The following is a 19,966-nucleotide window of genomic DNA, read 5'->3' as shown; positions in this document are numbered from 1 at the left end:
TGGTGTGGAGGCATCCTATATACAAAGTAGGGGAAGATTGGCACAGATGTTAGCTCAGGGCTAATCTGCCTCAAGCAAAAAAAAAAAAAAAAAGAGGGAAAATGGGCAACAATGTTAGCTCAGGGTGAATCTTCCCCACCAAGAAAAAAAAGTCTGGCACTTCTTGCCCTGGTCTTCTTCCACTCTACCTAGCTGTCTTGTTTCCTGGAGAAGTCTTCTGTGCCCCTCTGTGCAGGGATGCTGCAAGTGCTGGTTTTGTTCTGTAAGAAAAGAGTGAATGGGGAAGAGAAAACAGACTCACTGCTGAAAAATTATTCCAGCATTTCTGAAATCTGCTGGAGAGCCTTGTGCACACCACCTGAGAGTCTTTTTGGTTGATTCAAGAACAGGCTGTGAATGTAAATGAAGCTCTGAATTGGCCTTTTCCTCTTTCACTAATGTAGGATCAATAGGTTGAGTAATGAGGACAAGCACTTAATGGAGAAAGAGAAGAACCCAGCCCCTTAACACACACACACAGACACACACACACACACACACACACATCAGCATGTTATTCAGGCCAGGCATTGAAATAATTTTGCTTGTGTGTGTCTTTACTTATATTGTGCGTCACTTTCAAAGATTAGACAGCTGCTTGATATGTGAAAGAGGATGCTATACTGCATACTGTAGACTGTTTGGAATGAGATCATCCATTTGGGATCTGTCAGTTTTTCTTATGCAGCCCTAAATAACAAAAAATCTCTCCACACCCAGATTACTTAAGTATTTGCATAAAGCTTTTACTGTCAACCATCTGAGTTGCCTGAAAAGCTTCCATGTAGATAATTATTCACAGTGATAATTCATTTTTGAGCTTTAATAATATGCTACCCAGTGGACACCACCTCCTTCATTTATTCTGTCAACCAGCATTTATTGAACACCTACTGTGTGCCAGGTAGTGGGGGTACAGAAATGAATAGGACTTGGTCCTTGCTGAGGAGGAACTGCAGACCAGAGGAGGAGACTGACACGATCAGATAGCTGGCGTACAGTGTGGAGGACTCCATAGAGTAGTGTCAGGGATTCTGCTTTGGTCACTGTTGCATCCTGCTGCGTCTGCTGCCTTGCACAAAGAAGGTGCTCAATAAACAAATTTTTGTTGACTAAATTAGTAGTGTAGCTAAATTACTAGAATAACTTAGGAGTACACAGAGAGTAACTCATACAAGCTGGGTTCCTAGGAAAGCTCCCTGGAAGAAGTGACGGCTGAGCTGAACTTTAAGAACTTCCTTCTCTATCGTCTGTTGGAATGCAGCACTGGGGTGATGTCACTCTCCTGGAGTAAAGTTAGAGGACTCTTTTGGGTGCTCAGACCCTTCAGCCTAGTCTACACACAGTCCCTCCCAGACCTGGCTGTCAGTGACCCAGAGTACAGTCTGACCTGGTTTCCAATTCGTACCTCTGCTGTGTGTTTTTGCTTGTGAAAAATACTATTTTTATCAATTTAACAAGCCACATATAAAGGCAAATGTGAAAATTATGGTTGCTCGTTACTCTCCCAACACTTCAATCTGCCCTGTGTATTATCTAAAGAACAAAGGTGGTTCTCCAAAGTAGTTATGCCCCCAGTTGGAGCATAGTCGTCTTCTACTCTTGTGCATAAATGACATTTATCATTTAACTATCTCAACATTCCTTTGTTCCTGTAGGATGCACTGAAGGCCCAATTGACCTGGTCTTTGTGATCGATGGATCCAAGAGCCTTGGAGAAGAGAATTTTGAGATTGTAAAGCAGTTTGTCACTGGAATCATAGATTCCTTGGCGATTTCCCCCAAAGCCGCGAGAGTGGGGCTGCTCCAGTATTCCACGCAGGTCCGCACAGAATTTACCCTGAGAAACTTCGGCTCCGCCAAAGACATGAACAAAGCTGTGGCCCACATGAAATACATGGGCAAGGGCTCTATGACTGGCCTGGCCCTGAAACACATGTTTGAGAGAAGTTTTACCCAAGTAGAAGGAGCCAGGCCTCTCTCCGCACGGGTGCCCAGAGTGGCCATCGTGTTCACAGACGGACGGGCTCAGGATGACGTCTCCGAGTGGGCCAGTAAAGCCAAGGCCAATGGTAATATGCGATGGAGGTGTGGTTTACACCACTCACAGTTCAGGTTTCTTAAACTCACTCAGTGGTCACAGCTGCCATAGGGGTGAGATTCTTTGAGCGTACAGAAAGGCTTCCTGTCAACTGCTGTTATACACCTTTACTAAACTGTCATCTAGAGGCCTTAAAGGGACCCCACAGGAGTTAAAGGACTCAGGAAGGATGTGAAAGGCCGACTGCTGACTGGGCAGTTAGTCTACACACAGACCACACTTGAGTAATCATCTACCACGATTTACTAGCCAGTGTGTGACCTCAGGGGAGACAATCAACCAACCTCGCACAGTCTGTTTTAACCACAGATAAATACAAAACAGTTCCCAAACACTGTCTGGTCGCTTTAGAATCACCTGAAGGGTTGGGTAAAAATAGATTCCTTGTGGGAGGAACTTTTACTGAGACCTTTTTTTTTTTAAACCAGTGCTTCAGTTGAACATTCTCAAAGTGCAATAGCCTCACGATAGTGAATATTCCTATGTTTCAAGGAGGCAAATTTAGCTTTTGAGATAATCAAAATATTGGAATAGATTGACTCTATAACTCTTGTTTCTCGGTAAAGCTCAGCCTCTTCTCTGTGGTTTTTCTGACCCCATGTATAATGCACGGAGGGACCTGAGTTTCCTTTAGTTGTGTATATATGTGCAGTGTGGCAGAGGAGTGTGGCCCTTGGAAAAGGAAACCCAAAACCTAGGATGACTGGTAGAGACAGCTTAAAGTGAAGTGTCTGGATTCCTTGGGGTGATAAGAAAACTTGAGGCTGTGAAGCAGTTGGCTTGAAAGCCACTTTCTTTAAGAACTTGTTGAGGGCCCCCTGCTGTCACAGGTCCTCTAAGGGGAAAAACGGAATTTGCACACCAGGGGCTTCATTCAAGACTTTATGGACCCAGTGCCTGGATCAGGCCTGGCATGCAGTATATGTGTGACTAATACTTGCTGAGTGAATGAACACAGAAGTGAAAGTGCTAGCAATTCCTTTAGTGAATTCCATTCCTCCCCACAGAAAGGCTGGTTCACAGCAACATTCAATCAATCACTCTCTTTGTGAAGGAGGCCATTTTATTGATATTGCTTACCTCACTATTCACTCCATTTTCCTAGCCCAGTAGAGTAGTAGCCACAAAAGCGGTCCTGCCCTGAATCATCTGGGTGGATTGTGAAACTGGCTGCTCACGCACAGTTCCTCTGCTTCTAGACTAGCTTGCTAGAGCTCATGTCAAACCCATGGGCCCCTAAAGACTGCATTCTTAAAATGTCTTGGGGAAAGCATCTTGTCTCCAAAGACAGTGGTTAGCCCTTTTGTCTCACTAAGACTAATCTACCCTACTCTTTCCCCCACTCGAATTTCCACCAGTCACCCAAAGGTAGGTGGTAGGAGAAATAGATGTTTATTTGGTTCTTTGATCAACAAGATTTATCTGAAGTGACATCCCCTAATGAATGTAATTACTCCTATGCATAGCTAACACAATCTTAAAATAGTAGTTATCCTTTTTTGGAAGTTGTGCATCAAGTCACTGGGCTCCCAGACAAACATGCTGAACTTGGCTACTGACTTTCCATACTTAGAACAAGGCATAACTCTTGCTCCTTGGTTTGAAGAGCTGTTTTTATGTGTATTTAAAAACAAAATCTACTGTAATAAATTACCCAGAATAAGATATCAGTGCTGAAAAATGTTGAAAACCAAGCAGAACTTAAGTTCTTATTGTGTTTTACTTTCAAATGAAGAGTATATGGGAGAAGGGAGTCTAAGGATTAATTTTGTATAGAAAAGCTTTTGGAGCAATCTCATATCCCCTTTGAAATCTAAGGTTGATACCTGGGTTTGTTCTGACTTTGGGATTCCAGTGGTCTGCAGATTCTCCTTTTCAGCTTAGCACCTCCTCACAAGGCTTTGTCCTCCCAAGAGGAGTGGACAGAATGCAGCTGCACTTGGCCCCAGGTCACTTAAACTTCCTACCCTGTACCTTTGAGAGGTAGAAACCAGGTTATAAGGTCATAAATTGACCTGCTGCTTAGAATTTTCCCAGAAGAGATTCCCATTTGTAAGCCAAAAAGATAGTGCTCTCTTCTACTTTATCCACAAGGCTAATTCAGGGAAACGTTGAAGATTTATTAAATGACCTTACCCAGAGCTGAACAAGAGGTTGGTGGTCTAGCTTGCCAACCTCTCCTAGATGCCTCACCTTCCTTTCTCTTGGATGCCTCTCTTTTGTTCATAGAGCCAAAATAAAATGGTGGAAAAATAAAGGGAGGTTGACATGGACCGCTCAAATCACACCACTTAATATCTAGCTGGCTTTGGGTGCAGTACACACAACTTCCAGACCCTGGGAACACAACTCTAACTATCTTGCTCTTAATTTGCTCTGCACCTTAGGTATAACTATGTATGCCGTCGGGGTAGGAAAAGCCATTGAGGAAGAACTACAAGAGATTGCCTCTGAGCCCACAGACAAGCATCTCTTCTATGCAGAAGACTTCAGCACAATGGGGGAGATCAATGAAAAACTAAAGAAAGGCATATGTGAAGGTACTATAACTTACCTCTAGGAGAGATCTTAGCAAACAGGGCAGCACAAACCCTTGAATGAGAAATTCTCAACCCATTCCTTCAAAGTGCTCAAAAAAGTGCCTACCTGGTGTGCAGGGCCAGTGATGCCTGGAAACACTAAGCACAAAAAATGGAACAGGGGAGAGAGAAGACAAAAGTAACAGCAAACACTGTTTGAGCATTCGCTCCGTGTCGAGCAGTGTTTTGACACACCAGAATACTTAATCCTCACAAAGACCCTCTAAAAATGATCATTTAACAAGAAACAACCATTATATATATCAGGAGAGCTGATGCGCAATTTCAGGATGTGCCTGGGATTGGAGTGGAAAAGGATGGTAGTCCTTTCAAGCCCACTGTTGACTATTTAACAAATGCCTTCCTGCATGGACCACTTCTATTTACAGAATATTAGACTGCCCTTTACCATTCAGATTTTCTTATGTCCAAGAGCTCTCTATGCTTTTCTCCAATTCACTCATTGTGCCAGGTATGCTAACATAGAGCAGTTCTATCTATTTTCCCTTTTACTCATGTCCCAGCTTCAGTCACCAATAAAATCCCAGTCTAAGTGATGTGTCTTACTCCTCTGAAGGAAAGATCAAGGAGGTGAAGGGGAACCAAGAAAGGAAGGCCTTTCAGATTTCTAATGAGAACAGATGATGTTTTGCCTCTAGGCTGTTTCATTCAAGTTGAAATGCCTCAAGTCAAACTTAATCAAACTTTTGTTCCCACCTTACCTTTTTTTCCTTCCCCAAAGCTCCAGTGCATGGTTGTATATCCTAGTTGTAGGTTGTTCTCATCTGTGTGAGCCACCACCACAGCATGGCAACTGACAGACAAGTAGTGTGGTTCTGCAACTGGGAAACAAACCCGGGCCACCAAAGCGGTGAGCACCACACTGTAACCACTAGGCCATCAGGGCTGGCTCCCCACCCTACCTTCTTGACATGATATTTTTGGGGGCATTCTTAAGATGCATTTTAGGGGTCCAGACTTCTCTTACTAGAGAGAACTGCCCTAGAGTGGTCTTGGATTATCTTGGTAACTAGTTGTTTTTTGAATTTGTGTTGTTATGAAATAAAACCAAAACACCCTGGGTTACAGCAGGTAGGTAAGGAATTGGTCTGGGACCAGTTTCCTAGAGAACACATGATGCATACAGACAATTGTCACTCCTTTTGGTCATGTTTTTCCTCTCAGCTCTGGAAGACTCTGATGGAAGTCAGGATTCCCCAGCAGGGGAACTGCCAAAGAGGGTCCACCAGCCAACAGGTAAATTTTAAAAAGCAGTGTTTTTAGAATCTTTCATGAATGCTTCTACCATGCTTCCCCCCCAGACAAAAGTTGTAAAGAAGTAAAAGTAAGATTTGAATCATGTTAGCTATGGCTTTTTTCCCCTCAATCAGATTGGAAGCATTTACTCTACACTTTAAACCATATTTGGTAATAGCCTCTCTGCTGACAGTCTTTTTACCACAGTATGTCCCAAAGTAAAGCTCTGTCTCCCATGCTAGAAATACCAAGTACCTTACTCTGACAGCTGATGGCTGTTTTATAACCACAACCGTGTTAAACAGGTTTGACTTCAGTTTTCTTTCTCTTTACAGAATCTGAGCCAGTCACCATAAATATCCAAGACCTACTTTCCTGTTCTAATTTTGCAGTGCAACACAAATATCTGTTTGAAGACAATCTTTCACGATCTACACAAAAACTTTTTCATTCAACAAAATCTTCAGGTAATTCCAAGTAAAATATCACTAAAAGGTAACTTGCCAACAAGTTTGCCTGCCAACAAACTCAGCTTAAAGTGGGAAAAGAAAGGAGGAAGTAGGAAATAGGATAGGGGAAAAGCGAAGTTAAGTAAAACGAGAACTAAAAAAAATAAACTAGAAGAAACTGAGTGCACAGTCTTCCCCCAGACCACAATAAAGGCCACTTCCAGTTTGGAAGCATATACAGCCCTTTCCTGGTATTTACTGGATCTGGCTGCATGGAAAAAGTGGAACATTTCTTTCATTATGGTTTCCTCCATATGCTGATTCAGTCCTATTATTATGTGTCTGGGAAGTCTGGTGAGTTATAGAGGTGAACACTTTCCATCTGCTTTTGCAGGAAGTCCTTTGGAAGAAAAACCCGATCAATGCAAATGTGAAAACCTTATGATGTTCCAGAACCTTGCAAATGAAGAAGTAAGAAAATTAACACAGCGCTATATCCTTTTCTGTTATGCTTCTGTATGGAATGCAAAGGATATTATCAGAACTTCACAAATACTATATGTGGGTATAAATCAAATGAAGTCATTTCCATAAAGTCAAGAATAGTGAACTCCAGGAAAGATTTTCTTAAATACCTGATAGGTGTTTGAGAGCCAAGGGCAAGCCAAGCTTAGTGGCAAGGGTCAAGCACTTAGTTGCTATCTGTGTTCTAGAGGGTTTAGCAATAAGGCAGTCAGCCAGTCAGTATGCAAACGAAAGAAAAAACAGTTAACTCCCTCTCTGCTGGGAGGAAATGAAGGATATATACTAGGTCTGAAGTGCATCAAAGGGACAGTATGTATAGGCAAAGAAAGCTGTAGAATGAAGAGGTTTCAAACTCCATCTAGACTGCAAACCTTTCCTCTGGCCCAAGCCACATCACAGCCACATCTGGTCAGTGTGGAGTTTCTAGAGGGCTGCAGTGGGTCTTTTTGTTTATTTGGCAGCAGAGATCTTTTATATCAGCACTCTGAGATGAAACATTCTACTGAGAGAACAGCAGGATCCAATGATTCACTGGAATAATACAAATAAAAGGAATGCTTTGAGATAATGGAGAAATGAGGATTCACTGCTTTTACACACTTAACACCCTTGCCAACTGCTCTGAACTTAAAATTACAGTAATCTTACTCAAACTGGCTGGTATCTCTCAACATGCACCAACTAATCTAAAGGGAAATGACTTAATTCTGAACTATTTCTGTGCCATTGGCTTTATGTAAGGAACGGCATACAGCCTTTCCTTTTCTGAAAGCAGAAATATGCTCCCCTGAGTAAAATAATCTGGCAGTGGTTAATATAGATTTTGAATCTGGGCCTCTAATTCTGCCATCAAGGGGGCTAGTGGAGGATATTAGGGAGTTTACAGGGAGAAAGACAAATGCTTATTCTAATGCCCCTCCCCTCTCCCTTTCCCAGCCCACTTCTGGTCTATTTACAAGAGACTAAGGAAGTTATCTCTAAAGGAACATAGGGCAGAGGCTTCAAAGCTGGCCTATCTGGCATCATAGGTGAAAACTCCCCCTCTCTCTTCTGACCTCCTATCTTACTTTCCAAGGCCTAATCCTTTTGTTTTCTCTTCACCACATTCCAACATTATCAATTCTGGCTCCCAGAGGTGTGATATGGCAAACTAGTTTACAAGCAACAGGGGTGTGAGTAGAACTAAAAATTAAAAAAAGAATTCGAACTGAGCTATTTGTCTTTAACCCGAAAAAGATTTATAGTCTTGAAAGCATGTGTTAAATGAGTTACTATCAACTTACAAGTGAGGATTTTAAAATTCTTAACTGAAATGGAATAACACAAAGCCTTGTATTTTTCAGGACAAATTTTTATGTAGATAAATCAAGTTGTATTTGAATGTAGATAAAAATAGGCAATTCAGATTCCTCCTCTTCCTTAATTTGAGATTTACTAGAAGAAATGACACAGAGAATGGAAGCCCTGGAAAATCGCTTGAGATACAGATGAAGACTCGAAATGCTTTACGTATTTGTACATCATTGTATCAAGGATTACAACAAAAGCAGTTCAGAGCCCCAAAGCTCAGGCTGTAAATTCTTTAAGGTTGTAAAGTAAAACATAACTGAGAAAGCTGGTTTGCTATACAACAAAGGCAAAAGGTAGACACTAACTTGTATAAATTTGAGAATAAAAAAATCCTTCAGAATCTTAAAACGAGTTTGCCAAATGAGAACAAATAAACTATGCAAGATATTCTGTAACATACTGTGGATATGTTTTTCTTCTGCCTCTTCCTGCCTTAGAGTGTTGCAATCTCATTTGACTACAAAATAAAGTTTGCACAGTCTTACTTCTGTAGAACACTGGCCATAGGAAAAGCTGTTTTTTTTTGTATTGGACTTTACCTTGATATATGTATATGGATTTATGCATAAAATCATAGAACATATGTACTTGTGTAACAAGTTGAATTTTTTTTACACAATATTAAAATTCACTTCAGAGAATGGTATTCTGTGTAAAATTCATTTAACTTTAAATGCAAGGGATGTATACGTGAGAAATGGCCAATATGCATATGAAAAACATGTCAAATCTCACTAGCAATCCGGAAAATGCACGTTAAATCAGCTTGGCAAAAATTTGTATGTCTGACTATAGTGCTGGAAACAATGTGGAAATATGGGGCTCTTGTACACTGCTAGTAAGAATGCAAATGGGTGGTCTCTTTGGAGAATAATCAGTCAATACCTAGTAAAACTGAAAATGCACACAACCCTGTACTCTTAGCAACTGCATTTACAGGTATCTAACTAGATGGTTTTAGCAAATACATTCAAGACCTGTACAAGAATGTTACTGGAGTTTCTAACAGTAACACATCAGAAGTAACCTAATCATCATAAGGGGAAATGATAAATTGTGGCGTAGTCCACCCTTCAGAAATACTATACAACATTTAAAAGAAATGCACTAAATCAACATATATACATGGTAAAACTCAAAAAGATGAATTTAAAAAACCAATGGCAAAGTATGTTTAGCATACCATTTCTGTAAATTATTTAAAAAAACAAACATTACTAGTTGTTCAAAAATACATAAATATGTACATTTTAAGTACAAGAAATGTTCTAGAAGGATATACACAAAGTGGTTTCCTGGGAAAATAAGGAAGTAGGAATAGGAACAGGGTCAAAGGAGACTTGAAGTGTACCAGCAGTTCAAGGCACTTGCAGCAGCAAGAAACGCTACAGGTGGCAGCTTCTTTACGAAATGAAGACACCCAAAATGACATCCTTCCCATGGGAGCTGTTTTGGAGACCAATGATACTTTACAAAAACAAAACACGTTGAATAAGCTTATGTTTAAATACTTCAAGATAAGTATTTCCATCAGAATGTCCTCCTAAAGGGCATCGTGGTCAAGTGGGAAGAACATTTCCAAGGCTGCAATCACATTTGAAAATCCTGATTCTTTCCAAGTACAAAAGTTGTGATTGAAAGTATTAAACCTTCAGTTTATATATGAGTCATCTGTTTGATCCTGAAAACACATTTTCATTAGGAAGCACTAATTTGGGTTGGCATTACCTTTTAAGATGTAATTATAGTTCAGGCATAGCTTCTAGTTAACTCAATTCTACTTCACTTCTGTTGAGTCCTGGCTCCCCCTAGTGGCTCTAAAGACTGCCTGTGCCCCATCCCAATGCAACATTCTTTTAAGCTATTAAATACATATAATCACAGGGTTTTCAAATTTCCCCAATTTGGGGAGGAAAACGCCTTCATGGAAAGCAAAGGCCTCCAATCAATCCATCAAATTTACAGATTAACCCAAGATATTTAAGATTGTCTAAAATTTGAAATATTTCTCCATTTTCCGTTTTGCTAACTGTGTACATCTCAGGTATAAGGGTTTTGCATTCTAGTTTCATTTACTGTGTGACCTTTCCAAGCCTTGATTTCCTCATCTTTAAAATGAGACTAATTGTACTAGCTCATTGGGTTGTCAAGAGGATTAAATGAGTCAACATGCACTACTTAGTAAAGTGTCTAACATTTTAAATGCTTAATATTAATTTTTATTCTTCAGCAGCCAAGAGAAGAGTATCTAACACAAAGATGGTGCTTTAAGTGTACATTAAGTGAATGAATGGATTCTTTGCTTACCTTACATGAGGTACATACTTTGGCAGATTTCCACTCCTAAACTATCTTTTGAAGCAAACAGGCAGGAAGTAGTAAATTAAATAATGGTAGATGTACAAGATGTTCAAAACCTACTATCAACAAGATGAAGATAAAATTCTGGACTAGAAAGCCCCAAGCAATCAATGAGAAATAAGTAAATGTTTAAGGCCTAAAAGTCATTTACTCTGGTTTTTGAACTTATGTGCCAGTAACATAATGAGTGATGTAAAGCTGAAAATGTTAAGCGTCTCTGCCCTCTAGGACCTTAAGTTTAGTGAGAGACAGATGTGATTAATGCCATAAAAAATGTTCTATGGTAACTCAGAGGCACCCAATTTAGACTAGAAGAGAGGATGTTGGCGCAGGCCTGGAAAAGGAAGAAAAGGGAAAAAAACCAGCCATCACTGCAGGCAGATACAGCAGGTCTAAAGGGCAGCTAGAAATAAGAGTTACAAGACAGCAGATCAAAAAGGACTGTTTTCCATGAACCAAATAACCATCTTCCAGAAGGCCCAACTAACTGCATTCACAACCAACCTAAAGTTTGATTTCTTCCCTATGCACCTTTGCTCCTGCCACCTACCACACACATTGCAATTAACACACTCCACAATGTCTAACCTCTTGTTTGGGACTGTCCTCTCTCTCAGGATAGGTATGCAGTTAAGTCCAACTGGCTGGAATTTCTTGCAATGCCCTATATACTAGAGCTTCCCAGACAAACACATTACCTTTCATTAAAATCAGAAGAGAGCCAGCTTGGACATTCCCAGATCTTCTTGGCCAGTTGCATTTTCTCCAATCCTGGCAGCACTTTAAAGGCACTTCATCACAGCTGCCCCAGGCCAGAATAAGTGAGGTGTATTTCCTATCTACTAGCTTTAAACTCATTTTCTCTGAACTTTCAATTCCTTTCTTGCTAAAACAATGGTGAGCACACAAAAAACACAAAGAAAAGGTAAAAGCCAAAAGATCTTAGAGCATATAATCACCACCTAGAAGGCCATAGAAATCATAAATTTTCTAAAAACCATCATTCCAAAACCCCTGCAGCCAAAGTCATGCAACAGAACCCATTGTAAAGAAATGGTACATTGGCACTCACATTATTCTAGTCTTCAGATCACCAGCCCTTAAGAAATTAAATTGGAACTAGTCCCTGGAGGGAAAAATCATCCAGAAATAACCCAAATAGCTGAAAGGTCAATTTGAAGGGGAAATTGACTGAGTTAAGTGGAAAATAGGCACACAAACTTCCTTAACCAAGACTGAAAACACTTTCAACAATGGAAACAGACTAACAGAATTAGAGACCAGTAGTCTGACCAAGCAATTCTTAGCAAGCATAAATTTCAACATTTAAACTACCTTGGGCGCACCAGTTTCAACATTTACAAATTTTCATCTAACCCTGTGGCTCTCAACGAGGAAAGACTACTTTGAAAATGTAGCCTGCCACAACAAAATAACTGTCCCATCAAAAAATGCCAGTTGTGCTCTCATATTGAGAAATAGCGAGTAACTGCACCACCAGTAAGAACGCCCTAGTTAATAATAGCTACTCTCCAAATTATATCCACTACCTCAGATTAACTGCAGACACAAACTAACATCCTACAATGTTTCCTTGAAAGAAACAAATTCCTCACCTGTGAAACTGGGGATTTGACTCACCCATGGTTATTTTTATTAAGTAAGTAGAGTCTTCTGACTCTTAAGTTCAATACACACTTGACTGGATAATGCTATCGAAAGCATCCTTATCTCCTACACCTCATTCATCTACCACCAAAAACTGCCCATCCGAAGTGACTGATTCTAAAGTTAAAAAAATACTGTCATTTCTCATGCTTCTGCAGCCTCAGAGCCCAGCACAGACTGTGTAGGGTATACCCTACCAGGACCATTCAACTCTCTAAATCAAGAGGTATCTAAATCAGTTATTTTTCCCTGAACTAATTCCTCTGAATGTTCCAAAGGATATTAATAGATGTGGGAAAAGGGTTCCACAGGACATACTCAGATGCGGTATGCAGTTTCATTAAAAAATATGAACAGTGAGCACACCTCACAGTATCTTTTAGGGCTAAAATTATAAGCACACTTTGGGCAACTGTGGACTTAACACATTGAACATGTGGGATTATTCTGAAGTTATCCAAGTAAATTTCTTATCCACAACCACTGCACACCCTTAGGAAAGATCCTACTTCATCAAAGTTCAACAGAGTTTCTCTCAGCTTGTGACAGAATTTTGGCTATGGGGAACATATTTCATTTAATGCTCTTTGCTACTCAGATTTGGTAGATTTAAGCAGGACTATAAATTCCAATTCTGGGTATTGAATCTTGCTGTCTGTCAAGCATTTTCAAATATAAAATGCCAACAATATCCTGAGACTGAATTATGAAAATTAAGTCTCTTAAAAATCTAGTACAGGAAAGGAACTCAGTGCACTCCCCTTACAAAAACGGGAAACAGAAACTAGGATGTATAGCTCTTAACCCAAAAGTCTTGCCACATCTAGCTGCCTCATCCTCTCTAGCCCTATTTTCAGGAAAGTGTACTGAAACAAAAAGATCTAAAGAAAATAAGTGACATGGATACAATGTTTTTAAAACAAGCTCTGGCCAGTTTTATTAAAGAAAAATTTTGCATGATTTACTTTTCACCAGTCTGTTCTGGCATGCTTCTAATGATATCAGAATCACCTAGAAAATAAAACACAATAATTTTACAATTCATTTAATCATCAAATCAGCAGTGGTTATCTTCAAAAGTTATTATACTAGCTGTGCTGTCATTTCTTAAGATTGATCAAAGATACCTGGAGTTACAGACATTTCCCAAGTGAGACTCATCAGACAAATCAGATGTGGTTTATCACCAGCATTTATCGAACCAGATCTAGGGAAAGAACTAGGTCTGGGGACACATGCCTGTGTTTAATATAGCGAATGCTTAGCCTGCCCTGACCATTACAGAATCAGAACAGCGAGAATATTCGCAGTCATCTTACGAATTGATTAGAAATTCCCAAGTTCAAAACGTAACAGTACGTGTATTTGTAGGCACTACTTCTTCTCAACTTAGTTTTACCTCTCTGTTCTCAGGCAGCCAGTAAGGATTACCTTCTACTATTTCACCTGATTGTTCTCCCCTTTTATAATTTCACCTTCACCAAGGTCGTAAATCATCATTTCTTATGTGCTTCATCAAACAAAATCTGTGATCTCAAACTAACGAACCATTTAGGAAAAGTCAATTATAGTGTACTGACATTCATTATCAATTCTTTGTGAAATAAAACTACAGGTAATCCCTTGCATATCCAAATTCTCACCGTGTGAACTCAGGAACCAAAGACATTTGTAAAGCAAACAATACCTGTATTACACTGTAGAGGAAGAAAACTTAGGATTTAAAAAGCATACCTGGATCAATAATAGCCAGTGTGCACACTCTGTAGTATTTTCCACATGCTGTGCCCAATTCAATATTATTGCCACTGTAGTGATGGACACCAGTTTTGGCCAACATGGCGTAGTACTCTATTTCAGATTTCCTTTGGAAACCAAAAGACAAATAAATAAATGCCATACCAAGTGACTGACAGATGAAATGTTACTACTTCTTAGTTTTATGTTGATGAGGCCTTCAAACAGTAACTAAGCCAGTCACCACTCTTAAAAACATTATCATCATATCTATTAGCCAATACAAACTATCTTTCCTTGGATCCCTTACAAGGGATGGGACAACCAGCAAACATCCATTGAATACCTACATTTAAGACACTTATCTATGCTCAACGGAAAAGAGGGAAGGGTGAAAATAAAAGCATTATTTACTTAATATTTACTACATGCTAGACAGTTTACATTATTTAACTGCCATGACAACCTCTAAAATATTAGGTACTCCATTCTTTTTAATGAAAAAATTGAGGCACAGTATAGGCGGAAGATCCAGGATGCAAACCCCTGTTATCTTTAAAAGGTAACCCATTTTCACCCTCTGGTGCTGAATCCTAGATGGGGAGTGATATTACTTAGCCCAGAGTTAACATTTCTGTGTCAGTTGAGTAGGTAGATATTAACGGTTTTACAAATTTGAAGGGAGTCCTAACAGAACCTTGCCACTGCTCAGTGTGGATCCACAGACAGCAGTAGTTTCACAAGATACTTGTCAGAAATGCAAAATCTCAGGTCCCATCCAAGACGCATTAAATCAGAGCCAGCATTTTAGCAAGATGACTCGTGTGATTGTATGCACATTCACATTGGAGAACCACTGCCATAGAAGGTTTGGAATAAGACCAAAAAACGGGATGGGATGGAGAAGAGAGCAATCAGGCTTTGACAGTTAAGTAACAGACACCCTATACAAAACGCTGTGAGCAGGTCACGCATTACCAGAGAAAAGCAATGCGGGTAGGGGACTGATTATATGGCTTACAATTCTTCAAGATCCAAGTTTCTTTAACTTATTTACACCACCAACTGAGTTCAATTTCCAAACAGGGAGTCAAGCAAAAACTTTGGCCCAGAGAATTAACACAGAGGGATGAACCAGGTGATTCTATGATAGCCTGCAGCTCCATTGGCCAGCCTGAACTTTTCTTATCTAGCTTTTCTACACTGAAATAAGTTCATACAATGAAGCACTTTTAAAGCGTTTCAAAGCTAAAAGAATGACCAAAAAGGCAGAACACAAAATACACACAATAACAAATACTCAAACTTTGACGTTCTGTGGTTTACCCTCTCTGCCATACACTTCCCCCAAGGATACGCTTCACAAGGAGAGAACACGGTGGGGAGAAGGGGATCAAGAGCCAACCACCACAATAGCAACCATTAGTCATTCTAAAAGCCTTCTCTTGTAAAACAAATTTAAATAAAACCGAGTTCTGCTACCCAGATTGCATGTAGTTTACACTCCTGGATATTCGCTCACGAAGAACGTGCAGTGGGCGACACATACTCAGATCCCTTGGATTACCTCAAAGCTGGGCAGTTGTTGGCGAGGATGACCAGTTTCGCTTTGCCTTGTCTGATCATTTTCAGAGTCTGCTTGTACCCCAGCACGTACTTTCCACTTTTCATAACCAGTTGGAGCCTAGAGTTGATCGACTCCAACGATTTTTTCTACAAAGCAAACATTTAACACGGATGTGAAGGCCTTGTTCGTCACCAGCTCAAAACTGGGTCCAGCTTTCTGGAAGCCGGGCCCCTTAATAAACCTCCGATGTCGAAGGTCCCAAGTCATTTAAGAGGGCCTCTTTGGTTCCCTGCGAGACCCTCCAATGGCCAGTGGGCACGCTGTGTCCCCGGTGTGCTCAGATCTGCCCGCCCCGGCCGAGACTCATCTCTCCACGTGAATCGGCTTCCAGCCCTGGCCCGCTTCACTCACCGTCTTCTTTGCGGCCACCATCTTCCTGCCTTAGGTGCGGGACGGCCCCCAACCTAGAACATACAGAGGACAGGAAGTTTACGACCCAGAGCTCCAAACGACAACCCGCGGGGCTCCCTGCGCTGCCTAAACCTCGGCGTGCTGGAGCCCACTCACCAAGAGCAGCCGCCAAGATGGCCGGGGAGCGAGAAAGGAAAGAGCTCCCACAATGCAAAGCTCTTCACCGCAAAGCCGGGACTCCAGGACCGGAAGCGGAAGCAAATCGAAGGAGGAGGGGGCGGGGCAAGAAGGGGCGCTGTGCTGCCGGTTGCTATAGATACCGCTAGTTAGAGTGGCGGTTGCGGTGAACGCTTCGCCCGGCTGCCGGCCTTAGGCGTCTAGGCGCTGTGTTACTCTGCTGCGCAGAGCTGTGGACTGAGGAACCGAGGGACGTCGAGACTGGCAGGAGTTGGAGAAGCCGACTGAGGGTGAGGCGGGGGGCGTGGCGAGAAGAGGCGGCTGCGGCTGGACCACGGTCTTAGTGCGGCTTTGCTCATTTCTGGAGAGACTCGGGAGGACCCCGGTGCGCGGCAGCTCCGGGTCTGCGCTCCTCCGTCAGTTCCGCCAGGCTGAAGCAGCTGCGTGCACTCCTGCTCTCGCCCAAGTTGCCGATCCCTCGGAGAACGGTGGCGCCGCGCGCTGGCTCCCCCAAACTCAACTCTTGTGGCTGTGTTAGTGTGAACTTGTAAGCCGAATTTGCAGAGAGCGATAAAAAGGTCCAGTTAAAAAAATCTTTTTGTTGTGAACGTTGGACTTTGACATAAATGTCCAGGTGCGGATCCTTCAAAATATTAGGCTCAGAAAGTACCCATCACCACCACCAAAAAAAATGAAAAGTCAAATCAGACCAGTAGGTAAGCTACTTCGCGTGTCATCGTGCCCTGGAGATCAGGAGGAGCAACCAAAAAAGGGGGGCGGGGGGCGGGGCTAACTGTGCCAGGAACTGTGCTACACCATTCCCCTATTTTATTTGATAGTCACAAAAACTCTTTTGAGATAAGTGACGTTTTTATTCTCAAGTTTCCATATCTAGTGTATTATCGGAGGTAGAGTCAGTACCCAGGTCTGTACTGTAGGTCACTTCACAATTAAAGTTTATTCAAATGTGTGTCCCACTTTGACGTGAAATTAACCAGACAAGTAGGTTGTCATACTACTTTTAACATTTAGGCAGAAATTACTTATTATTGTGCACTTACAGATAATATTTGCCCTCCTCTATTAATGTAGTTCTAAAATATGTTAAGCTCTGTTTTTGCTTGTTAGTAATTTTAGAACAGATAACTAGTCCTCTGATTTAAAGTTAAAGAAACTGAGACCTAGAGAACTTGTGACACTGCTGCCTGATAGTGAAGGCTAAAACGTTATTTCCTCTTTTAATCCTATCCTCATTTTTCTTTTCTGATCCATGCAAATGTTTCAGTTGTGGTTGTCACGCTGTTATAAAAATTGAATCATCTACTTAAGAGCACTTTCTGTTACAGTTCATGGCAGGTACAATTTGGAAATGTTTAGAGTCTGCTTTGGCATTAGACATTCAGGTATGCATTTTTTTCCCCATTATCATTAAACATTCTTGTTAGCCACTTGATATGGAAAGAACATAATACATCTTACCCTCAAGGGGCTAATAGTCAAGTTGAGAAGACAAGACCTATAAAAAGACACTTAGCATAGTTCTAATTGCCATGTATGAGTATGAAATCGTGATCACAGACGTTGCATGAATGGTACCATGTACCAGGTCCCATGTTAGGCCTGGTCATATAAGATGCCCTGGGAAACCTTGCAGTCTGTGTCTGGAAGAAGACAAACAAATAGCATAATGTGTTTATTCAATTTAACAAATATATTTGACAAATTCAACATCACTCTAGGTACTAAGAATATACAAATACATGGTATCTGTTCTTAAAGAGCATACTATCTAGCTGGGCCTTATAGAAGAGTAATATTAAGAATAATTAACTTTTGCATAGACTTTAATGTACTTTTCACAAATCTTAACTGATGGTTACAATAACCTCATAGGCATTATTATCATCTTTATTTTACAGAGGATAAAACTAGAGAGAAAAGTGATTAAATAATTTAGTGAAGGTTAAGACAGATCAGTGCTGAGATTTAAAGTCAGGTCTTCTGCAGGATTATCTGAAATCAAAGCGGGATGCATTCTAGTCGGAGAAGAGCAGAAGCAGAGCTAAAAGCATGATCAGAGAGTGGATGGTACAGTTTGGCTGGCATATGGCATTCATGAGGGGGAATGGTGAGAAAAAAATACAAAAAAAGTGGAACATTTAAGATTTAAATGTTATGAGTAAGTTTGCTTTAGCATAGAATTTTAAGAAATCATTTTATGCTTAAAATTTTGCTTCATTGTCTAGTCTTTTTCCAGAAATCTATTTAAATCCCTGGATCTTTGTCCATTATTGAAGAGCCCTTGGGAGAGGCTCCCTCAGTTTTCAGCATTTTTAAGGGCAACATGCCGACCAATTATTCCATTGCTAACAGGAACTGAAAACACTGAAGGCGCTAAAATTAAATTGTCACCAAAAAGATTAAAATTAGATATAAAATAGGTTGGGGAAATAGGCTCTTTAAGGACAGATTGACGGTATGTCAAAACATAAAATGAACTTAGCCACATAAGCATTTTGTGTAGGGACATAGAAGATCACAGTGGTTTCTAGAATGAGGTTGGAGGCTGGAAGGAGGTAAGGAAACACTTTAATTTTATTCCCTTTGTGCTATTTGAGTCTTTTGGCTCAGCAATTCAACTTTTAGGAATCTCTCCTACAATAACAGTTACAGTTGCTCAAAGACATGAACAAGGATATTTATTTAAGCGTTATTTTTAATAGCAAAAAAAAAAATTAGAAACAACATCAAATGCTCATCATTCTTAACCAATATATGTGTTTGTATATACATAGAAAATTCAAGTCTGGAAAGCTGATCATCAAAACTTACCTCTTGGTGAGAGATGAGAAGAGTAGGTGGTGAGGAGAGGACATTTACTATTTACTTTATTTCAGTACTGCTTGAATTATTTTACACTGAATTATTTTATAGCATGCAGTAATTGTTACATAAAAAGTTCCGTTTTAAAAATAAAGTGGTTATTTTCAATAGATCATTTGAAAAACATCAATTATATCTCAAAGTATGCCTCCCAGATCACTTGATTCAGAATCAACTTGAATTCTGACTCCTGGGCCCCACCCAGGTCTGTGGAAGAAATCTCTGGATGTGGGGCCTGGGAATCTGAATTTAATAAGCAGCCTCGATGATTCTTTTAAATACTAAAATTTGAGAAGTAGAGAACTAAAGAATGAGATAGCCAAGTTGGTTCTGAGGCATGCCTCCTTAAATAGAAATATAAACTAAATGATAATGCCTTACACTTTCTTATTGAGCTCTGTACTTTCAAAGCTCTTTAATATTTGCTTTTCCCAAAGTAATCAGGATAGACATTACCCCCATTTTAGAGAGTGAATGATTAAACCACTTGAGATGACTTTCTTGAGGTGTTTTTCATTATTTGATACCAAGTTTCCTGTCCTTCCTGTTATGTCCTCATTATGCTTTAAAAGAAAGGCCTTCATTACTTTCTCCCAGGGGCCTTACAGTGGTTTTGTACTGGAAACCAGAGAAGTCCAAAGCACTTCATTTTTGTGTATGAATCATGACCACAGAATGAGAATTCTTCCTAGGAAATGTTAACTGAACCTGCTGTATCTCTTTGGAGATAGACTTACATTCTTCATTTTCTATGCATGAATTTGGACAACTTATCTAACCTCCCTAAGCCTCAGTTTCCTCATCAACAAAATTAGAATAATGTCTACCTCACAGTATTGTTGTTGAGGATCACCGTAAACAT

General features: G+C 40.4%; 2 protein-coding genes and 1 non-coding gene across 5 annotated transcripts in view; 1 reads left to right on the top strand and 2 right to left on the bottom strand.

Annotated features, from left to right (window-relative positions):
* The window catches only part of MATN2 (matrilin 2), a 138,712-nt gene extending 129,766 nt beyond the window's left edge, over nt 1-8,946 (top strand). For 2 of the 3 annotated variants that reach the window (XM_046642407.1, XM_046642405.1), the window contains 6 exons: nt 1,698-2,111; nt 4,528-4,680; nt 5,905-5,976; nt 6,312-6,443; nt 6,820-6,918; nt 8,386-8,946. In XM_046642407.1, coding sequence (XP_046498363.1) covers nt 1,698-2,111; nt 4,528-4,680; nt 5,905-5,976; nt 6,312-6,443; nt 6,820-6,918; nt 8,386-8,441 — 926 coding nt within the window. In that variant the 3' untranslated portion in view covers nt 8,442-8,946. The remainder of the gene's footprint in view (nt 1-1,697; nt 2,112-4,527; nt 4,681-5,904; nt 5,977-6,311; nt 6,444-6,819; nt 6,919-8,385) is intronic. The other variant, XM_046642406.1, reaches the window with a different exon arrangement.
* A 4,294-nt stretch (nt 8,947-13,240) lies between these two features.
* Nucleotides 13,241-16,303, bottom strand: RPL30 (ribosomal protein L30). The gene is made up of 5 exons (XM_046642705.1): nt 16,201-16,303; nt 16,045-16,097; nt 15,634-15,779; nt 14,064-14,194; nt 13,241-13,340 (listed from the first exon to the last, which is right to left on the bottom strand). The coding sequence occupies exons 2-5, from the start codon at nt 16,063-16,065 to the stop codon at nt 13,291-13,293; spliced, it is 348 nt and encodes a 115-aa protein (XP_046498661.1). The 5' UTR covers nt 16,066-16,097; nt 16,201-16,303; the 3' UTR covers nt 13,241-13,290.
* On the bottom strand, nt 13,508-13,639 carry LOC124228307 (small nucleolar RNA SNORA72). Its single transcript, XR_006885694.1, has one exon. It is a non-coding gene; the product is annotated as a small nucleolar RNA SNORA72 (small nucleolar RNA).
* Nucleotides 16,304-19,966: the final 3,663 nt, after the last annotated feature.

This window comes from Equus quagga, chromosome 16, assembly GCF_021613505.1.
Source record: "Equus quagga isolate Etosha38 chromosome 16, UCLA_HA_Equagga_1.0, whole genome shotgun sequence".
Taxonomy (NCBI): domain Eukaryota; kingdom Metazoa; phylum Chordata; class Mammalia; order Perissodactyla; family Equidae; genus Equus; species Equus quagga.
This window is presented reverse-complemented; position numbering and strand designations above follow the sequence as displayed.

Coding starts and splice junctions, on each gene's coding strand:
- RPL30 (XM_046642705.1), bottom strand. CDS start 16,065: ATGGTGGCCGCAAAGAAGACG. Junction 15,780..16,044: donor TGGTGGCCGCAAAGAAGACG/GTGAGTGAAGCG, acceptor TTTGCTTTGTAG/AAAAAATCGTTGGAGTCGAT. Junction 14,195..15,633: donor AACAACTGCCCAGCTTTGAG/GTAATCCAAGGG, acceptor TGGTTTCCAAAG/GAAATCTGAAATAGAGTACT.